This window comes from Aythya ferina, assembly GCF_964211825.1.
Source record: "Aythya ferina genome assembly, chromosome: 7".
NCBI classification, from domain to species: Eukaryota; Metazoa; Chordata; class Aves; order Anseriformes; family Anatidae; genus Aythya; species Aythya ferina.
Window position 1 is genome coordinate 20,917,706 of NC_140302.1, and position 22,500 is coordinate 20,940,205.

General features: G+C 43.2%; 1 protein-coding gene across 3 annotated transcripts in view; it reads left to right on the forward strand.

Annotated features, from left to right (window-relative positions):
* Positions 1-1,904: 1,904 nt before the first annotated feature.
* The window catches only part of TBC1D12 (TBC1 domain family member 12), a 44,983-nt gene continuing 24,387 nt past the window's right edge, over positions 1,905-22,500 (forward strand). Inside the window, exons 1-2 of one of the 3 annotated variants that reach the window (XR_014694901.1) lie at positions 1,905-2,656; positions 16,565-16,688. Coding sequence is in view for 2 of the 3 variants with exons in the window: in XM_084525682.1 (XP_084381808.1) it covers positions 1,959-2,656; positions 16,565-16,688 (822 nt within the window). In the remaining variant the exon portion in view is untranslated. The remainder of the gene's footprint in view (positions 2,657-16,564; positions 16,689-22,500) is intronic. The other 2 variants (XM_084525682.1, XM_084525683.1) reach the window with 2 other exon arrangements.

Sequence of the window (22,500 nt, forward strand, 5' to 3'; positions counted from 1 at the left end):
TGCATCTTGCAGCATCCCAGTTAAACACTTGAAAATCACTACAACACACTCCATGGACCTCTGAGTGCTTCCTTAAACCTAAAATCTGCTCTAATCAAGGCAGCTTTCTCTTTCATTTTGTTCTGGCACAGAATGAGCTCCTGGATAATTCATGCTTTATGGATTCACACTGCACCCACTATTTTGTTACATGTAAGGCAAAGAGAGCTGCTCTGCCTCCACAACAGCTCACTTTATAGCACATTGCCCAGGGTAACAATGAATATATAGACGTTAAGTGAATTCACTGTTGATCCCCTGTTACTGTGTATGAAATCTCCAGTTTAAGACAGATAGAACACTGCGCATTCCCCCCTCCTCTTTTTATTACTTTTGAAGACACAGTATCTGTGCTGCCCATAGCTGTTGACCACTCAGGTGTTCCTTGGGATATTCTGCTTGCTGCTCCAGTTTAAAATACTCCAGAAGAAATACAAGGTGGATGGATGTGCACCCAGAGCCCTATGTTAATAGAGGATCCATGGCATGTGCTGCATGAGCTGCATGTTCCATTTGCACAGAGTACTGAGAGCCTCTGTAGCACCCATCATCTATGTCCACTCATCAGCCATGCTGATCAGGTCATGTGTCACAGTGCAGAACAGAAAACCTGCAATCTTAGTTACAGTAAAAAGCTTAATTCAAAAAAAAAAAAAAGAAAAAAAAAGTTAACCAAAAAGCTTAATTAGTTCATCCTTTCTAATGGTTTGGTTTGACTGAAATAGCCTACAAAGCATTCCCACAAGCAGCCCAGCTGGTATACCATGGGAGAGGTAATGCCGGCAACCTCTTCTGGGCATTTCTCCAAGCAGCTTAAGGCCAATGGTCCTTCCTCTCACCCAGCTGTCACTGGATGAGGCTGCGGACCTCCTGTCAAGGGAGGTGAGGCAGAAGAAAAACAAAACAGTGTTTCTTTTCCAACTTCTGAGATTCCAAGTACCTGCTACCTACTGAGTCAAAATGGCTGAGATCGGAGTTGCTTGTTCCATGGAAAACACCCAGTGCTGCGTGCCTGACCTCACAAGTACAGCGACAAGGTGACAAGGGGAAAAAACAACACACACCACAGACCGTTTTTTATTTATTTCTTTACTAAAGATAGGCCTGGAAGACTTTAGACGGCAAAGTCCTAACAATGTCATAGCACAATGAACTGTATCAGCTTCATATTTTGGCGAATTCCTGTGTAAAACCCCTCTTCCTACGACGCCCTCAGGTCAGACACAACCATTTAAGGCGGCCGGCAGCTCCCGGCCCCCTCCCCACTGCACCTCAGGGCCGCGGGCACGCCGCACCTGGCAGCGGTTAAAAGCCGGGCCCTGAGGGGCGGCAGGGCGGCGGGATGGAGGGCGGCGCGGGCCGGGGGCTCCCCGGGGAGCTGCGCTTCCCCCCCCACCGGCTGTGAGTGCGTGCGGCGGGGTCGGGAGCGCTCGTGAGGGGCTGGGGCTGGCCTGGGGGGGGGCAGCCTCGTGGATGTGGCGCGGTGGCTGTGTTGTTAGGGCTGCACTAGGGACTCCACGCCCTCTGTCCTTTTCAACCAGCGCCTCCTGGCCTCGCTCTCTCCCGGGAGCGCCTCGCTGCCCGTGAGGGACGCGCTGGGAGGTGCAGGTGCAGGTGCCCGCCTGCAGCACGGGGCGGCCCCGTCCAGGTGCCCTCTCCGCCGGGCAGCGCGGGGGCGTTCTCCCCGCTCTGCCTCTCTATGGTGCCTTTCCCTGGCAGGAGGGCGGCGCCGCGCGCATGCGCCGTGCCTGACGCCGAGCGGCGGCTGCGGGCGGTGGCGGCGCCGCCGGTGCTGAGCAGCGCGCGCCGCCCGCCCCGCCCCCTGTGGCCCCGCCCCCCGGGCCTCCGCTCCGCCCCGCCCCGCCGCGCCGCGCCGGGGGGGCTGCGCCGCTGGCACCGGCGGGGCTCGGCGGCGGCAAATGGTGGGGCCGGACGATGGCGGGGCTCCGGGCGTGCTCCCCGCGGGCCGGCGGGAGGCGGCGGCGGCAGAGGAGGAGGAAGAAGAGGAGGAAGAGGAGGAGGAGGAGGACGGGGAGCGGGATGGGAGCCGGGGCTTGAGGTCGGGGAGCGGCGGGCCCGGCCGGCTGCTGCTGCAGCGGTACCTGGCGGCGCTCGGCCCGGCGGCGGGCGGGAGGCGCTGCCCGGAGAAGCCGGCCAACGGCGCCGCCCCGCACGCCGCGGGGGCGATGACCAACGGGGACGTCGGCTTCCTGCGGGCCGAGCCGCCGCCGGTCCCCCGGGCGGGACGGGCCGCGCCGGGCCACCATGAGGAGGAGGAGGAGGAAGCGAAAGTGCAGAACGGGGGCTTCCTCCTCTGCACGCCCGGCCCCGGCGGCGACCCCGCGGGGACGGCCCTGGAGGAGCCGCTGCGGAGCTGCTGCCTGCGGGGCGAGGCGGGGCCGGGCGGCGGCAGCCCCCCGCCGGCAGCCCCGGGGCCGCCGCCGGGCTTCACGGACGTCAGCCTGGGCTCCCGCAACACCTACGAGGTGAGCCGCCGCCGCAGCGCCCCGGAGCACCTGCCCCGCGAACCGACGGCGCCGCCGGGACCGCCGCACCCAGCGGCCGAGCGGGCCCGGCGGGCAGCGGGCGGCAGCGGCTTGGCCGAGTTCTTCAGCAGGTACGGGCCCGGGGGAGGGGGCCCGGCCCCGGGGGGCGGCGGGCAGCCTGCTCTCGTACCTTCCCCTCGGCGGTGCGGGTGCTGTTGGGGGGCTTATTCCACAGCGTGGTGCGGGAAGGCACCAGGGCTGGGCTTTGTGCTCTGATCGGTGGGGTGCCCGCTAAATTTCTGACACAGAAACTTGAACTTCGGGGCACCCGCCTGCATTGTTTTGTGGCATGTTTCTTTAATGAGAGCACCGCTAGGGAGATACCTCTTGACTATAACAGTTGACAGCGCACTCTGTACTACTTCTCTGAATTTAACAATGGGAGTTACATTTCCCAATTTCTAATAGTTCTTAATCCCCAAGCCCTGGTGTTGCAGTTGTGTGGTAGTTGCTCTGATAGTGCAGCAGGTCTGAGTGGTTTGAGAAGACAATGAAATTAAATGTACTGACTGACGGGTTGATGTGAAAGAGCAGGGATTTGATCTTGAGGCATGACCCTAAATTGAGAAACAGGCTGCTTCTGCCAGCCCCCAGGGAAGGGATGGATGGGTTTCCATCAGAGTTTAGGGTCAGTATCACTTGCAGGGTGAGGTTGATGCCACTGCTTCGTGTCACAGATGGGATGAGAGCTGTGCCTCTGTTCCCTCTGTTCTGTCTTCCATTCCCCGTTTTCCATGTTACGTGGCTGACAGTATATTGCCTTCCCTTTGCCTCAGTGCTCTAACACTTTAACCAACTACATTATTCATTGCTTTTTGCCCCAGAGCAATAGCTTAATGAAATTCTGGAGAACTTTGGTTCCTAGAAAAGGCTGAACTTGGTGTTCTGTTGAAGTTGTCAATATACAGTGACACTTGCTGTTTTCAGCAAAGACCTGGGTAATACCTGGAAAAATAATTGCTTCTACGCTGGCAAAAGCTAGAGTGCTGGCACCTCTGTTTAAAAAAAGGTTTGCTAGGGAGCTGATCTCCCAGCCCCTCACTGGCCCGCCTGGCTGCTCCTCACGTGCACTTGGCCTGAGCAGCAGCGATGGCTTCAGAGGCTCCGCTTTCAGCTCTGCATATACGGTTGTGAGAGCACTAGGATTACAGCTGATATCATTTTCGGCAGCCAAAATCTATTGATTTGGCAGCCAAAGATCTATTAATGAAGCACCCTTTAATGTTATTTTAAACAAAACTCAAGTTTCTATTACTTGATAAACTCATCTCTAGATAGAATAACACTAATGTTCATGTCCTCCATTGCTTTTTTTAAGCAGTCAATTCATGTCTTCGGATCTTTTTCTGATACTTTAAAGGCTTAGACTTGTAACATCTTTTTTTAAAGTCTTAGCAATTATTGGTTTTATATTAATCTGTTGTGAGTTGGTTGTTCTCGAGTTCCTCAAAAAGAAACACCCCAGCTCTCAGTAATAAGGATAGAAATAGTTGAAAATAATCCAGTGACTGAATGCTCGTAGCAACTACACCTCTTGTGAAGAACCAGGTGATTGTGTGACTTTTTAAATGAGCACAGGGCCATAAATGATGTTGTTCCCCAAAGTTTTAAGTTGTACTGGGTGTTGGTGCTCTATCAAAAGCGGTGGCTGTGCTAAATACAGGTGGTTCGGTGGTCTGGTGCATTTCGTATGGGATGTTTCACACTTGTAATGCTCTTTGCCTAGTTCATGAGCTGTCTAAAATTTGATAGCTCCATTTTTTTCCCTCTCAATAGACATAATTATATGGCACTTTCCTTTAAAGGTGGATGTTTCTTGCTGCTGTTTGGTTAAGAGCAGAAGGCAGGCACAGGGAAGCCACGCTGCCTGCTGTGGGAAGGCTCTGTTCTCTAGTTGCCCGGTCAGACGAACTCCTCTGGTGTGGCAGGTCAGGGTTAGGGGGCTGCTCTGTCCAGTTGCTTGTTCCCATCTCTAGCTGTCTGACTGGCCTGTTCTGCAGCTCTGTGAAATGATCTGGGGTAACTGCATTCACGTGAATGAACTGAGGAGAAATTGATCAGGGGAGGCCAGAGGAGAAGCAGGCAGCTGTGCACAGTAGCTTCTTTCCTGCCCTGCTATAGGGAGAGTGGCTGAGCCCTCTAGATTGACAGAAATTTGCCCAAGGTCTTAGAATAATTGCCACTGGCAGTGCTTGCAGCTATTTTTCTGTATGTATGGGGTGTAACAGTTGGTCCTGGGATCTTAAGTTGTCTTTGTGCAAAACTAGGAATCCTGTCATAACAGTGCTAACAGCTTTTTACTGGAAAAATAATTCTTTGCTGTCTTTTGGTTCCATGTCTTTGTCTTCATATATGAAGTGGGCTGCCTCAAATGAACTGGAGGTGTGTGGAGCAAAGTGCCGTGGCAAGGCGAGCTGTGGCTGTGGTCGTGTGTCTCCACTCTGCTGCTGCTATGGTCAGAGCATTAAGTGGCACCTGGAAAGTCACCTGCCACTGCTTTGTGCTCCTGTGTGTGATTCATAATGCAGTCATGTATAGCCACTGTTCTTATGGTCTGAGGTCTTGCCTAGCAGTGTACAAGCGTGGCATTCTCTTCTTAGGTTGTTTGATCACTTTTGGGTAGTCCCAAGGGTTGATATTGGGTTCAGGATGGTTTAGTGAGCAGTGTTGTGTGAACACTGCAATTAGGGCAGTGAGGGTTGACTTGGCCCCCAAAGCAGCACCTCTACAGCAGAACAGGGCAAGCAGCAGCAAATCTCCAGGGGGAGAGATGAAGTCCCAGGGATCCTGCGCCTCTTTTGAAGGTGACTTGGACTTCCTATTTTTACAAGCATTTACTATGCACCTTCTCAGCTTGTGTAGCTATTGTTCCTTTCTGAATTGCATGTTTACCTAGATAAATTTAGTTATCTGGGAGCTGACAAAGTTCCTGATTGCTTTGTGGTTCCTGGAGTCAAAGCCTAATATTAACAATAGCAGCGATAATTTGTGATCGTAAAGCCCCATTTTCCCAAATCCTTGTTTTCCAGAATTCATCTAACAAGTTTTCTTTTCCTGGTAAAATCACAAAGACTTGAAATCACAATTGCTGCTGTTCATAGGTCTTTAGAACATGCTGTGAGCAATAGTGGTAAGGGTTGCAAGCGTGTGGTAGTTGGCGTGCGTGCACTTATAAAAAAAAAAAAAAAAAAAAAAAAAAAAAAAACTGTCATTAGTCTCATCCTTCCTTCCTTAAGGGGAGTGGTTGCCCTTGCTACCAGGAAGTCTTGACAAATCTTCACCCCTGGGGATGGTGGGAAGCTGGATGGAGCTGGTATGTGCAGGAGCAGAGAACTGAGAAATCACTTGAGCCCACATCTTTCTCCCTCTTTGTAAGCACGGCTCTGTGATTTGCTAAGTAGGTAGGTCTTCAAAAGCTGCTGCTCTCCTTGCTCTGAAATATGTCCTTGACAGAGGGCTGTGGAAAGGCTCACACTGAGCACTGCTACTTGTGTACCGGAGATCTGTAGCTTGCATTTCAATTTATTACTAAGCAGCACCTGCAGTTCATTTAACTGTATAGGCACACCTGGGCTATGCCTGCATCTCCTGAATGGTTAATGCTAGAATTGGTATTTCTATTTGTATACAAAGCTTTTCAGTTTCATAAATCATTGTGGACTTCAGGGGAAGGACTGCACATCTGTTTTGTGGGGTTTTTGTCAAAAAGGAGTCAAGCAGGGAGTGAGCTGTCCTAGTTGCCACAGATCTTCTAAACCTTCTGTTTGTGTAAAGATCAAGGAACTGATTGATGGGGTTTCACAGTGATTAATTTATATTCCTGTATTGTCTGTGCCTTTATCCTAGGCAGTTCTTGCTGGCATCCTGAAAGACTTGTGTTTTTTTTTTTTTTTCCTTTTTCTGTCCAAATTAAAAAAAAAAAAGTGGGGGTTGTGGAAGAGAACAGAGCTTCTAACAGGGAAATACACTGGCACAGTTTAAGAAGGGCAAAGAGAGAGGAGGGTTAAGGGACTAAAACAAAGCTTGCTCCAGAAACTGCAAGGGCACTCTTCACCCTTCTGTCTCTGAAACTTAGCTTTTTGTTTTCTGCAAGCAGTCTTGCAACTTAAGTGAAAAAGCAGATACTTGTAACTGATTAGAATGACAGCTGCTGGGTGAAAGTAGGAAAGAGCACCTGGACCCAAGTCTTGGAAGAATTGCTGTGGCTAACTTCAACCAGCATTCTCTTTCCCTGAGTTACAGGCATGACTAACTCAATATAAATAAGAAAAAACATTCATATTATCAAAATCAGAAGCTTTTGCATGGGTTTGCATGGGTCACGTTCAATAAGAACGATTTGCATTATGAAGCTGTGTTGACACTGTGACTGGTTTCTGGCTTTCAGTCATATGAGTGACAAAATATATTGGCAACTTAAGTAAATCTGGTCTCCTGAGAGAGACAAAATGTAATAAACATATCAGCTCCCAAACTTTTTAATAACTGTTCACATGCATAACTTTACCAGAGGTGTGTGATTTTATTGTATCTCTGCATATTTAAAGGATCTCTCACAAATGCAGGTCTTGCTGTAGCAAATCAAGCCTGTATGAACAGCAGCCTTGTTTTTGTTTGTGAACGAGTTCCAAGCATCTCAAGGAAATGAGCAAATCTTCAAGGTCTATGAGTTGAAAATGGCTTTTGGAGAAAGTTTCACTCCTAGGCCTCATGTTATATAGCTTTTAGAGCTTTTTGTTCCTGAAAAACACAAGCAATGTGTGTTTCACCATGATTATTTAAGATGTTGTATACCCGTTATCCTAGCCAAAGTGATGGTTGTTGAGTAGCGAGCCAAAGTTCATGTTCTTGTGCACAGGCGGAAGAAGATGCATTGATTTAACTCTGGGTATGGATCAGATTGCTGTATGGCTACAACTTCTGTCTGCAGCCTGCTATTTTTTCCTGAAAAGCTGATTAAACAGATTATACCTACAGCGTCAGAGTCTTCGAGGTACAATCTTCAGCAATTTAAACTACCCTAAATATTATTAACAATTTCTCTGCTGCCTTTGGTAGACAGTGTAATATTCTGTGTGGGTACAGGTATTTGCACTGGGAGTCATATAATCCTAATAGGATTTTTCCTGAAGTCACTTCTATGCTTTTACTCTCAAGACTGTTCAGTTATTAGGGTATTTTATCTTGATTGTTTAAGACTGCAAGAGGAATTTAAGGTTTTTGATCACATTTCACATGGATGAAGAAATGGTTATCTCTGTCTTCAGTTTCTGGGAACTGCTGGAATGTTTATCATGTAAACCCAGCCCTTTTTTATCCCTTAGTGGTGGTGTTTGTTCTTCAGCTGGGAAGAGACAGGTCTGTTGTTGGGTTGGGTGGTAGGTATTGCCTTAAGTTTCTTTAGGGCCGTGATGCTGCTCTGCTTCTCAGGCTTTTTGGTATGGCTTCCTAAGGAAGAGATGCTTAGGCAGATACTGCCTGATCTCCAATACTCTAGCCTGCTGCCTGTGTTTGTCAAGCTTCTCTGAGGCTGAGAGGACTTGAATATAAAGGTCCTACAGGTTTGAGTGCATGCTGGGCAGAACGAGTGACTGCAGAGCATGTGGCTCTTGGCCCCACACTGGGACAGCAGTGTGGGAGGTGGATGTGTAATGTATGCATGAATTTCTGACTACAGTTAGTAGAAAGCTAGGTTTTAGTCATGGCTGAGTTGACTTCGCTAGAACTTCTGAGTGCCAAGCACTCAAGCAAGTGTTCTCAATTTCCTGTCCTCCTTTCTTACCTCAAGACTGAAAACAACACCTGTAGCCTCTGGGAGGAAGCTCCTGACCATTTATTTCACTCTCCACCAAGGTACTCCTTCATTAAGAAGTCATGTTCAACTTCCATTGTTACTGTATTAGAAACTGTTATTTAATGTGCTCTCAGGTAGGTGAAAGTCTTTCCTGATCAGGTCGTGTAATCAAGTGTGTTGTTAGCTTCCCTCCCCTGGGGGAGTTATGTTGATCTAAACAGTCCTGAAGGCCAGTGGTAGGAATAGACAAAACTAAGTGACTGTCTGGAGCAGAATTAAGGGAGTAAAGAGGCCAGAGATGCAGAGAGTAACAAAACCTCTGTATAGCCCTTCTGGATCTGCTGGAGCAGCAGAAAACCAGGCTTACTGCTACCTTAGTCACCGAGGTCTGGTTTGATACACTGAGGGAGGGTGCTTCAGGAGAGGGTTGATGGTACTTGTCACATCCAGCTGGTGCTGCAGGAACAGCACACCAAGCTACTGATGGTAGCTCTGCTCCTTTCTGCAGCAGGACCAGGTCTCAGCCCCAGCAAAGCTCAGTCCTCTCTGTGCTGCTGCAGTTGCCCAATGCAACCTTTTATGTAGGATCTTGCCTGTCCTGCTGCTGTGTGTTAATGAGGCTTTTTATATGCTGGATGCCAGAACCCTTTAAAAAGTAAACAGGCCATCAGCTACTAAAGGTATCTGGGTGATTTTGTAGCTGTGAAATGAGAAGCAGTGCAGACTGCAGAGCCCAAAGTATCTCTAGCTTGTTATGACCTTTAGGAGTTTTGCAGGTTGCTTGCTCCTGTTCCTCATGTTCTGTAGGCAGCTGAGTGGTAGATTGGGGAGTATCGGTGTAAAACAGGCATCAGGCAAAACTGAAAGTCTCCTATGTGTTAATATCAGAAGTATAACAGATTAAAAATGTATTATTGTGTTTTGTAATACTTGTGATATATTCAATGTCACAGCTTTTGTGATAAATCATGAAATTGCTACCCATGTTAGATACTTGGTATATTTATTGGCTACAAGTAACAGTAGTGTGTTACTGCACTGCATAATCTGGTAATCAATGGGCACTGTCTCTAGGAGCTGAAGGGGAAGATTTAGGACTGAGGCTTAAACTGGCCGGTTGCAGCAGTAGGCACTGTGAGCTCACAGGACAGCCTTCAAATAACTCTGTCCTGTTTAAACTTAGTTGACTGATCTGGGGGCTCTTCAAAGGCTGGAAATCTTTCTCACCTTTGTCTTGAAAACGTATATTGTACGGAGCATTGAGACTTTATCATCAACACAGTAACCATACTAAAGCTGTTGACTTTTGCCCTAACTAAAAATGAGTTGCAACAAGATCAGTTTTGAGTAGTTTGCCTCATTAGGTTGTACTTGTGTGAGACATCTTGGTGAACTGATTTCAGAACTTGTTGTCAGGAAACAAAGGGAATGCCTCTTCCCTGCCTCTGGTACTTACTTGATCCTGTGAGCTGTTGTAGCTCACGGAGCTAGGGAGTGAAAAGCTTGGGTGGCTTTCTGTGGGATGAGTTGGACTGACTTGTAAAGTATGGAGAGTCTGGGGACGAAGACAGGAGAGAGAGTGTAGGACATCACTGGTGCAAGGAGGAGAGGTGGGCTTCCTCTCAGTGGAGCTGAAACAACTCTGCTGCCCTGTGGGTGGGGAAAGTGCAGTGGTTCCTCTCACTCTGTTGTTCGTGTTGCTGGTTGCCTGCCTGTGGCTTGTCAGGAGTTCTGGGCCACGCAGGAAGCAGCAGGCTGTAAGCAGTCGGGTGGTCACTTCCCCACTTATTGCAGCCCAGTGATCCAGGATTTGAGGTTAGGCTCCATGAGCAAGTGATATGTGATTGTTGTAAAAAAATTGACTGTGGAGTCTGGTGTAGTGTCAAAAGAGCTGCTGAAGTGCCTGGTTAAATGGGAAGATGATACAGTGCCTTGGCGCAGAGCTCTGTTTTACTGTTTCACTTGGAAAAGTAAATGTGAGACTGTGTTGATTGTCTTCCTTTACCGTGTTTGTACTTGAGCATCCTGAAATTTAATCAGTTACCTTGCACGTGTCTGCTTGTGTACGTATGTTTCTCAGTACGTGAGCCTGCTGTCCCACAGCAGGCCTGTGCAACAGCTCTTTGGTAGAAGCACCATTTGGGCTGTTAAAGTGCTGTTTGCCAGTAAGTGTGCTGGACAGAGCGTTCTGTAATGCTGCTAAACACTCCCAGCTCTTAAAACTTCTGTGTACCTGTAGTAAAACACCTGTGTTTGTGTACCTGTAGTAAAACTATTCTGCCACCAGTATTTGTGAAGCCACTTTGGGACTGGTGCTACTTAGGGAGGAGCTTGAGCAGTATGGCTGATGTGGTTTAGTCTCTTCAGTTCAGTCCCACAACAATTCCCTCAATCTTTGTGTCCTCTCCACGAGGTCAGGAACCTCCTTCTCTACCCCTCAGCCCTTTGCAGCTACTCTGTGGCCATTCATTGGGTTTCAGGTTTACCTAATCTTAGCTGAGGCTTTAGTTTACCGGTAATATCAATAGGAATGTTATCACTATGTTTAAAACAACAACAAAATCCAACCAAACAAAAACACCACACACAAACAAACTACAAGCTTGGTCTTGTTGGGAGATCCATATTTTCCTGTTCAGCGTTTCTGGTTTATTTTAATTTTTTGAGTGAGGAAGAGGGGAACCAAGAACTTGTTTGTATAGTACTGAAGACTGTTTGAGTGTTACAGATGCAAACACTGAAGTTCCTTTGGTAGTTCGGGAATTTTTTTTTTGTTGTCTTGGTGTGAAAAGAGGAGAGATTTATGCTGCTGAAAGTTGCTGAAACTAGCAACATCCTGAAATTAATCTATTTGGAGATAACAGAATGGGAAGAGAAGCTGGCTTCTTGCTTCTCCTTGTAGCAAAGTGGTGGAGGATATGAACCATAAAATTGGTTGGGTCCCCTCTCCTCCAATATAGGCAGAGATTACCAACTTGTGCTTGGAACAATTGTCTACATGTACTGGACTGGAATAGGCTCATGCTGTTTTAAGTTACATGTTCCATACTTTTAGTTTCAGTAAGTACTACGTTTATTGGAGAGTTGTTTTGTTCTAAATCTCCACATTAGGAATTCTAAGTCTTAAAACACTTGCATGTGAGCCGATCGCTGGATCTAACAGAGTACGGTTGAGATGGGAGAGTAAAGGATTAATTGAAAAGTGTATTTGTAAGGTAGGTGGTGTTTGATTTTTTTTTTATTTTTTTTTTATGCCCGTGGTACTCTCCCAGACATAATAATGTGAGAAAACACTTCAGAGCATGTGAAAGTGAGCAGGTAGCAGCTGGATAGCATTGTATAATTTAAACCTATCATAGTGGGAAAGCAATGACAGCCTGCTGGGTGGGCTAGGACATATATTGGGGACCTTTTGGAGGCACTTTATCAATTCCTACAAATTGTGTACTGTATATAAACAGTGTAAAATGTAGAAATAGAATCCTACTCTTACAAAGCCTGCAGACCAACAAGTAGCTAACCAAGAAGGTTTTATTTCATTTTAATGATTTATGCTTAGTTGAGTTCCATTTGTTTCTGTATGTGAATTATTGAAAAGTCTTGTTTCTAGCATAGAAGAGTTAGTAGTTTATAGCCAGGTAATGTTTTTATGCTGCTATGTCCAAATTTTTGCAAATAAAACCTTAATAGACTGGATGAGGTTGAGTATGAAGACAAACCTGTTCTGTTCTTAACCAGCTCTTGTGTTTTATGCATGATAAAAAATATGCCAATGTGAACATAGGAGTTCATGTTGTTCTCAATTATAGCCATGAAAGAACAGGGAGTTGTAGGCTTGCAGGGGTCTTCAGAACTCGTGCAGACCATTCTGAAAGTACAGTTCTAAGTCAAAGCTTTAATGCTATATGGGTAAAAATGAGTCTGTAACAATTCCTGGAATCTCTCTTCTAACTCCTCACTGATGCAGCTATCTGGATAAGCATTACTGTGTACATAAGTGGTTTCCTAGTCAGTTTATTTCAGCTAATTCAGATTTCAAACCTATTTTGTATACCTACAAAGCTTATTTAAAATTTTCCATAGGAATGGAGGAAAAATAGACAGTGTACACAAGCAGAACTGTTCTCTGTGGAGATGCAAAATCAGTTTTATACTACATAAGCAGTTTTTTGAGTTTGACTTGTTACTTCATATTTCTTTTACTCATCTGGGGGTTTTATTGGAGTTGCTGGATTTGTGTATGTATTGCAGAGTAAAGCAGCTTTCCAGGGTTTTTAACTGTTTTTTTTTTTAATTATATTTTTTTTTTTAAAGGCAAACTAAAAGCAAAACAACAAAGCAAAACCCTGAACTGTTTGTAGTCAAACAGGGTGCTGCTTGTTTGCAGCATTAATTTCATGCTGGTTTTCCTCTATTAAGCCTTTATGATTCTGAGAGGAAAAGTTACATTGGCAGGAGTGGGGAAGCTCTTGATGACTAGATGTGATGCTGATTCTTTCCTGTTGGTGTCTGTCTTTGGATTTAATATGACACAGCTTTTGTATTCAGTGTTCACCATTAGGTATTGGGGCACTCAGTAAAAAGGAAAATATGATCAGCCCTCACTTCCTTTGGTTCTTGTGGCTTTCAGATCTTGTTTTCTCAGTGTTTCCCTAGTCGGAGTACTGGTGATTTCATTCCCTAGTATGTTATAAGTAGACGAACGATGCTGCAACCTTTCCTTCAGTGGGGAGGAGGCGAAGCCCTGTTGGGGGGTACCTGTGTACTTTTGCTGCTCTGCATTCTTAATGTGGTTGAAATTGTATCACTAAACTGGCTGACTTAACAGTTTGGGTGTTATTCTGTGCAATCATGCTAGAAGTACTTGAACAATGCAGACCAGGGCTGCGTTTCCATTTCCTACCTTGCATTTCACTGTTTTCTTTGTGGTTTGAACACAGTTACCACCTCCTGCTTGTCTAACTGGTCAGAATACCTGAGCTGCAGAGCAGCTTCCTTGCTTCTGTGGCATTCGAGGACTAACCCTGCTGTGGTCGGCACTTTCCAATGCCGCTAAGTGTGTGGGTGTAAAGGCTGCGGGTTGTGGTTTTGTGGTGGGAGTGAAAAGGGGGAGTTGGAACCTGCATCTTGTTAGGTGCAAGCTAGAGGACTAAAGGCTTGTGAATGCTTTCTTAGGGTTACTGTTAGGAATGCTGGACTCAAATGGGAGTTGAGAAAATGAAGTTAATTGCTTCCAATAGTATAGTACTATCGCTCATCAACACCAGAGCTGTTATCTGTGATGGTGCTTCTGACAGGTTTCTTTCAGACTCCAAGTTTAAAATTGGAAACACCAGGATGTGTGTTCGGAGTGGGCAGGAAAGCAAGTTCAGGCTTTGATGGGATGCACAAAACTGTGAAATACTCATAGCCTGTTATTACTGGCATACAGAGTTGTAGAGAGGAAAGATAAGCATGTGTAATTTTGAAAGAACTGTAGCAAAATGATGATCAGTCTGTGTTTAGACTTCACCAACTTATCTTAGCAAGAAAAATGACTTGAAAGAGAAAAGCAGTGTGGAAGCAAGCAATTACATTACTAGAACATGATGTGAATGCCACCTGTGGGAGCATCTCTGCATTAGCATCCCGTTGGTCTGGGAGCTCTGGCACAAAGTGTGGTGGGTGCAGGCAGGAGCACTTCCAGCAGCGTTCTTCAGGAAGGAAGAACTGCCACTTGCTGCTGTCACTTTGGGTGTTTTAGCTGTGTAATTGTGAGAGCCCATGGGTTTTGTCTAGTGTAACCCAAACAATGCTAAGCTTAGATTTCTTGATAGGTGATAGTAATGATGTTTTATTCTGTGGCTTTTCATGTTTCTGTTACTTTCCATGCTCTTCAGTACACCTACTGCAATGTCTTTCAGAGGATTGCTTGAGAGTGTTTCTGTGCACTACACTGTGGCTACATAAAACTAGAAGGGAGAAAAGCTTGTGACTTTCACTGGGTTTTTGTAAACTAGAGCATAATTTAGTGAGCTAATCTAATGCCTCTGTCCCTTTCCAGCAAAGCATCGCTCAGTTCTAAAGTGTAGATTTATTTTCAAAGGAGTTTTGAAGTTTTCAAATGGATTTTGAGATTCATTACGAATTGCTAATTTCTGGTTGACTTTTTCTGTGGGATCAGTGAAGCTCATGAATATTCTAGGCAGCAACAAATATATCAAATCTAGTACACTTCCTGCAATTCAGTGAATGCAATTTGTAAGCGTTCACAGATGCTGTTCATTAAACAGGGCTTTTGTAAGGCTTTACTGTTGTCAACAGCACATCAGATGTGATACTGTTAGCTGCCAAAACAATGTATTAAAAGTGTCCTTCCATTCTAAGTTAAGCAAAGCTTATTAGTAAACCTCTCATTAATTACTCTAGGATTAGAATTCCTATGGGAGGCTTATGATACAAATGATACAAAGCTTGATCAGCTTTTTTGCCTTCAGAAGAAGCAGACTTTAATGGAAGTCTGTCTCTAAATACTATTGTCTTTTCACTTGTGCATTCATAAGAAGCTAAACAAGCCTTTGCTTAATTCAGTACACCAATGAATGTGTGTATTTAAAAAAAAAAAAAAAGCCCAAGATTTATTGTGGTGCAGACTATTCTGTAAGGCTCGTCTTAATGTTATGGTTGTCTTTTCTTAAAATAAGTCTCAAGAGCCACAAGCATGCCTTAACCTTTTGTACAGAAATATTAGTGACAACCTTATGTATGTTTCCACTTTTTTTTCATTTTAAATCTACCAGCTTCCTGGCTAATCATAAAACAGCTTTGATATGGTGACAAATTGCCATCAGTGTTAAGGCTTACTTCTTCCAGCTTCTACAAGTGCTAGGGGCAGTGGGGCTGAGCTGTTGGGTAACCCTGGCAGTACCCCATACTCTGTGCAGGGACTGAACAGTATTGTTGTTGCAGAAGCTGGGATGTATGAGCTATTTTGTATTTCAGAAATAGTACTCCAGGCTGTGTCTTCCTGCTCTTGCATTTCGGACAAGAATCTTCTCCCGTTAAGTCCAAATTCAGCCCCTGTAGTAATATGAATTTCAGGATCAGGCTGTAGCATACTATTTAGTGTCTTGTTGGCCTACAGAATACTATGTCTGGCTTGTTTTCCTGGTGATCCTTTGAGCACTCAACCAGCTTTTCAGTAGCCCTGTGGAGCAGGATGTCCTCTAGAGCTTCTGTAGTGCTTTGCAGTGATAACATGGGGCGTGTTTGTGTTCAGACTGATCCTGTTTATTGTTTAGTTAGAAGTCAACTCTTGTCCTGCTGTGAGTTAACTTCTTAAATGAAGTTGAAGTTAACCTGAGTGTATTTAAGAGCCTCTTGGCTGAGTTTTTTTAATAATACATTAACTTTATATGCTTCTGAACAAATGAACGAAATATTGAGTGCTTAGCAAACTCAGTTAAAACCACTGTTAGAGGCCTGAAACAGCAGGCAAGTATTTTAGAAAGCAGTGGTAGAAGAAAACAAAAGAGGAAGAGACATGCAGTGTAAGTTAGATAAAGCATATCGGGAAGAATCTTGAAGTAGGACCTCAAACAGAGGAGGGAAAAATTAAGGTTGCTCATGAACTTTTGACTGAAGGCTTTCTGTGAAGCAGTGCAGCAATCTACCTGAGTGTAATTGCTTTAGGGACTGACAAAGGATATCTGTGAAACTGAAGCTTTGTGCTTGTTCCGTGTTTTTCTAGATCTTCAACTTTTGAAAACGTTTAACAAAGTTTGCGGAAAATGTTAGTAGAAATAGTAGTTCCCCGTTTCTTTTTTTAATTCTGTATGTTGCACAGAGACTTCCAGCTGTTTTCTGTTCAACCTCCAAATAGCTTGGTAAACTCCAAACAAAAGTCAGAGCTGCTGAATGCTCCTAACTTACACTTGAGAAAGTGTCCGGTATTACTGTTGCCCAGAGTACCTTGGAATTCCAAGGTAAAACAATGTTAAGTACAAATATATTATCATCAAAGCACCTGTAATGAAAGCTGCTTCACTTCAAATTAATCACTTTAAAGAGAAAACAAAGGTAGCATATTGTATTTGCTGAGCAGCATATCTCTGCAATGGTGAAATCAGTTTAAGCTGTGAGTGGGTACAAATATAACTTATAATGTACTTACAATAAACAAAAAGAAAACCCTCCTCTTTTTCAGAAACTTTTTCACTAAAAGGACAAAGGAACTCAAACCTGCTGTCCAAAGTGCTCCTGGTTGGAAGTTGTTTGGAAAAGTCCCTCCCAGAGAAAACCTTCCGAAAGATTCCAAAATAATTCAGCAGGTGAGTAAACGTCACATAAGTCTAGACGTAAAACTTGTAGGAATTAACACAAGTACTGCAGTTATCTCCACATCACTACTCTATGGCCAGAGAGTCCTCTTGGAAGAAGACTCTTACAAGGCAGTCTCTAAAGGATCGAGCTACTGAGAAAAGAGTTTTAATTTTATGACTATGTATTATGTTCCTCCATACATCTCAGTACTAATAAAATGTTGATATGTGTTCAAAAACTGTTCAAGCTGTTTGGATCAAAACAGTAGCACTTCCATTAATTTTCTGTGAAATACTGCCTCATTTAACATGTTAAATATTTTCTATGGCAGAGTGATTGTGAAATATTCTAGTCTTCCTTTGAGGTTTAGTTCTGAGTTGCTTGTGCCTGGTTGGTGCACTAAAACCATAGTTATGCTTGTAAAATCATTTTTCTTCAGGCTAGGTATTAATTTAGTAAAATGTATATTCTTAAAGCATTCTTGACTGTTGCAGTGTTACAAAATTGATTTTTTTTATCTAATTCATCTTGCTGTATTCCTTGTTGCTGGCCTGTAAGACTTGCTACGTTTGTAACTGGTGACAAATTGCACGAAACTCTGAAACATGTAACCTTTTGCTTAAGTTTTTAAGCTTACTTGGATATTTTTGTTTAAGAATAGCTGTAGCAGTGTTAGTTGAACTTACTTGGGATTTAATCAGGTGCTACAGAAAAGTGATTCAATTTTCTGCCCCCCCTAATACCAAGCTGTACCACTGCATCACTTCTAAATATTCATTCCTGTGGACTATGTCTTTGATTTGCTGAAATTATTATATAAAAAAGACCTCAATCTTCAACAGTCTTTAACAATGAGTAATTGGTAATATTTCTAATATTAACATACAATACTAAAGTTGAAAGATTTGTTGGCCTAAGAAATATGAGTGTCCCTTGTGCTGGTGAAAACAGTAACTTGGATTTCTTGAGCTGCTTTTGCTTATCTCTTCTCTTAAATTCCTTGTGAGCTGATGTGTTTGGCAGGTGCAAATGGCTGTGAATGAAGCAGTGTTCAGTCATCTTCTAGAAAGAGTTTCATGGTGAAGAGGGCCTTTTGGGAGCAAATAAAGTGAAAAATGAGAGGTTCTTTTTGAAGGATGTAAATGTAATGGGAGTTGTCACACAATGAAATGTAGGAAAATAAGGAAATGATGAGATTGCAGCAAGTGCTGTTTACTCTGAATTAAACTGGATGCTTTTTCAACACTTTCAAATGCTACTTATTGAGATGTTTTTCTATTTTGGGTGGGAAACAGAGGGCAGGTGCTCATAGTTCACTTGCCGATGAATGCTGTTGGTTTTGTGCTATGAAAATACTGTGCAAAAAATCCAGATGTCTCGTCTGTCCTAATGGAGAATATGCACAATGCTTACCAGTCATCTGCTTACCATTTTCTAGTAATGAAGATGTTTGTTTGACAGACAAGTCATAATCAGCAGAAACATTTATTTTCTTATCCTTCTATTTCTTAGTTACTGGTTTCCTTTTAAACTGTAGTATTTCCATTTTTTTTTTTTTAACTTCTCTGAAGTGGCAGAAAATCTTAAAACAGTGTATTGTCTTTAAATGTGATTGAGTTGGTCCTAGAGATTAGTCATGTGGTTTGAGTTATGGTTGCCAGATTAGGATCAGTGTTGGATTTGTATAATCTTGAGTGGTGTGTCAGTAATGTCTAATATTTTTAGTTTCTAATTTCAACAAACCATGCATGGTCTTTACATAAAGCATCAAGGTCTAAAATTCCCCCTTATGAAAGGGGGGTGCAAATTGGTGTATATTCTGCACAGAGTTAAGTCTACAATACCTGAGAACTTGGTTCTTAAATTGAGAGGTGTTTCAATGTCTTCATATTTCACTTGTATCAAATGTCTTACATGTGTGTTTAAAATCAACGATGTAGCTTCCTATGCATCCATCTGAAGAAAAAGCATTTTTTCTCAAAACCATTCAGATTTGCTGATCTGGCAGTGGGCTAGAATGAATATAAGCATGTTTCATTATTGAAGATCAGTGGAAAATAAAATCTGCACTTTTGAATGGCTGACTGAGGTCCCTAGGTTAAATTCCTCACTATTAAGGAGATGCGACTGAAAGGAACATAGGTGAGGCACCCCCCACTCCCCCTTCAGTGCCTCTGCAGGCTTCTATGTTAACTTCCTAAATTGAAGTCAGGGGTTTGAGTGTGAGCTGAACTAACATAACAGATTTATTTTTCAAGTTCTTTTTAGCCATCTGTAGTCAGAACAATGGCTGCAGACTGTTTACCAGCCTGTGTAAAATACATTTGTAATGTAAGGCCATTCAAGTAGAATGGGTTTAAGCTGTAGGTAAGCTGCCTGAGAGGGAATTTATGATCGCTTATTTATGGCGAAAATTCTTGCAGTTCCTGCACAGCTATGGCATTCTCTGTGGTTGAACACAAAGCTTATTGACTTTATTGATGCTAGTGGCCAGCTTTGAGGGGGGTGTGACTAAACCTTTGGTTAAGGAGAATGAGTAATGAGACAGTATCCCTCAGATACATGGTGAGGTCCTAAGAAGCCCTTTTGTAGGAAAATTAAATCATGATAGGAAAATCTTAATTCATAAAAGGAGAGCCTTCTGGTTAAGGGCAATGCTTATATCACAGCTTTCTGGTAATATTGTAGTTCAAAGGATCTTCCTATTTATAAAACAAGAAACAAAAATGCATCCTTGTCTATGGTCCAAAAGGTGGTAGAGCGCACATGCTATTCTAAGTCAAAGTTAACCTAAAATTCTTGTGTTTTGTGTGCATTGTTTGTTGTTTTGTGTGTGTTTTTTTTTTTAAGAATGTGTATGCTGTCAGTGCTTTTACATGCATGCTGCTTAGGCTTGTAAAAACACCTGGGAAGGGGAGAAGTAGTTTTCCATGTCCCAGATGCCCATCCATGCCTCTGAGTGAAGAGATAGAGAAGACAGGTAAAATAAACACTTTGTTTTGGGTCAGTTTGATCTGAATATTTTAGTTTGGCTCACCCTACTTGAAATCTCTTTTGAATAAACTCAGCATTTGTTTCCGTTATTCTCCTTAATGGGTTAAGGTCTTTGGTCTACCTCCTCCAGCTCATCTAGCATCACTTCTTCAGTGAGTGGTGTGACAGTGCTTTGTCACAGGGAGGTGGTCTGCTCTGGGAATATACTATGAGCCCCTTGAGCTACAGCCTATGGTACTGCAAAAATGCTATGTGATAGTAATTGTTTTGCATACAGGAAAGTTGAAAATTTCAATAAGAAACTGATTAAGACTACACTTCTGATTTAAAAAAACAAACTTGATATTGTATTTATTTACATAAAGTTTAATGCATCAGAATTCTTCCAGCCTTTGAAAATGTTAAACTTAAATATTTAAGTTTGAATATTTTGCTCAATGCTGCTGCTTAATAAGTGATGAGCCTTTTTAATGTTAGTCATAAATTTCCATCTTTCCATGCTGGCTGGTAGGAGCCTCCTTTGTTATCTGTTTTGGTGAGGATGATAAAGGAAATTGATAGTAACATTTAAATGAGTATTTATGGCTCATGGTCACTGTCTGTCAACTAGATATTGCTATACCTGCCTCTGCAAAGAATTTGGGTAGTGATTGCAGTATCTTGAATAACTTCCCAGAAAATCTGGAAACTTAATTTGGGATACCGTTTCAGGCATTTCTCAGACAATGATGCTAGCCAGTTCTGCCTTCAGAGACTGCCTAATGAATATGACTGTAAATTTCTCTGCAAGTTTCATAGCATATGTAGAAGATGATAAATACCCTGCCTGCAGCAAGCTGCAGGGCTTGCCTGTTTCGGGAGATGGCAGAGTCCCCCGCAGCTGTGCTGCCATCAGCATGCTTTGGGCGAGATGCTCTAGCTCAAACTGGGTCAGAGGTTGAAAGTTCTTGGCAGCTGCGTCTCCCAGCTTGCAGCTGCTGGCACGCCCGGCTCTCCTTGGATTTAGAGCTGCCCAGGCAGGATGTGATTGAGGCCAACTCTTTTTTTTTTTTTTTTTTTTTTTTTTGCTGGACATCTACCTCCTCTGGGCTTCCTTCCTTCACTGTTTTTTGAAAAGGGAAAATAGCAGCTCCTTAGGATTGCAAATGTCAAATGCATGTGATGCTTTTAGGAAGTGTGCCTTTTTTCATGAACTGCAGCTAATAAAACTGGCCATTATGAGAAGTATGTGGTCATTAATGATCAGCTGGGTAAATTCTTTTCAGTCTGTACAGAAATCTGCTTTAAATTAGAATGCTGAAATACTTTAATACAGCAGTGTTTAAAGCAGAGAAAGATTTGTGGGGTGATGAGTACTGACTGAATTGCAAGTTCTGCTTAAAAAGCAAACTTAATTTTCTGTCCTTATGGTTAAAGAAAATATGTTTGTATTCATGATCAAAATGATTCTGAATATAAAGTCATGTAGCTAAGTTCCTGTTTTTATTAAAGCACTCCCAGACATTTTTATTAATTCACATAAACTGGTGTGATTTTGTTTCTGATATGTCCAAATTAAAGTCAAAACATGTTAATGTTTGTCTTTCAAGACAAACAGAAGTGAAATAAGTCACTTTATCAACAGTTTTAACAAAGTACTGCCAGTGACAGCCCAGCCTTGAATGAATGGGGGGGGAGAGAGGAGGATGTTCTATTCAAATCTGACACAACAGAGAAGCATGCAGTGACTTGGAACTAATTGCTTTTTCAGAAGTGAAGTAAAATCATATTTTCCAAAAGCTTTTCTACCTATATACAAGATGGAAGGTATTAATTTTAGACAGTTAAATACTAACTCCGATTTAGATGACTGGGTCACTCATAACTTAATGTTTGAAAATACTACTTTGGGGTTGCTCAGATATCTTAAAAAAAAAAAAAAAAAAAAAAAAAAGTACTTGAGAGCTAATAAACTGTCTTCACTTGCATATTTTTCCAATGTCGTTATCTCCTGTCTGAAATCTAATGGTGAAATTGCACTCCCTCAATCAGCAGAACTCCCTTGGTCTCCCAGGGACAAGAACTGTCTGAGGTTCCCCTCGGAGGAGCACAGGCATTTTGAAGCAGTCTTCATCCAGCCCAGGCTTTCTGACTTGCAGTACTGCAACTCATCACTCCAGCCTTTGTGGTTTCAATTTAAACTGCATTAAGCTCTTAATGCTTAAAAAGTGTATGTTTGTCAACAAATCTAAGGAGTGAGTATCTGAAAGAAGTAGGTAAATACAGTGCTAGAAGTCTTTCCATGAGAGTTTCTAAGCAGATTCTTATCTAGATAGAGGTCTTGCTGGCTCATTTTGCACATACTGCTGGAAATAAAGAGGGAAGAACTCTCCCTGCTTAGCAGATACGTGTAGAAATACGTTAGCAACGAAGTGCCTCAAAAACAGGACAGACAATAAAAGTGGTGTAAGTCTTGCTAGAAACATGTAACACTTGAATAACAATTTGTCTGCTAGTAGTAGTTAGAAGGCTGTGATGTCCTCTGTAGGCACAGGACTGGTCAGCTTCTCAAGAAACATCTATCGTCTTTCCAGAGTTGTATGTGTAGTCAGTGAAATGCTGTGCCACAGGTAAAACACTTGTGTTTAAAAGTTTCAAAGACCTTCCCTAGTATTTTAGGCTTGGGCAATGATTATCTTGTGAATAAAATGGTAAGGAAGCTGGTGGGACCTCGGTGAGACAAGTGCCTTTTTGCATAAAGGACGTCCAGTTCCTGCTAAAAGACTTACCCAGCTTTTTAGATTGGGAAAGCTTGTCAGGGAGAACTTTTAGTTCTGCTTTTTGACA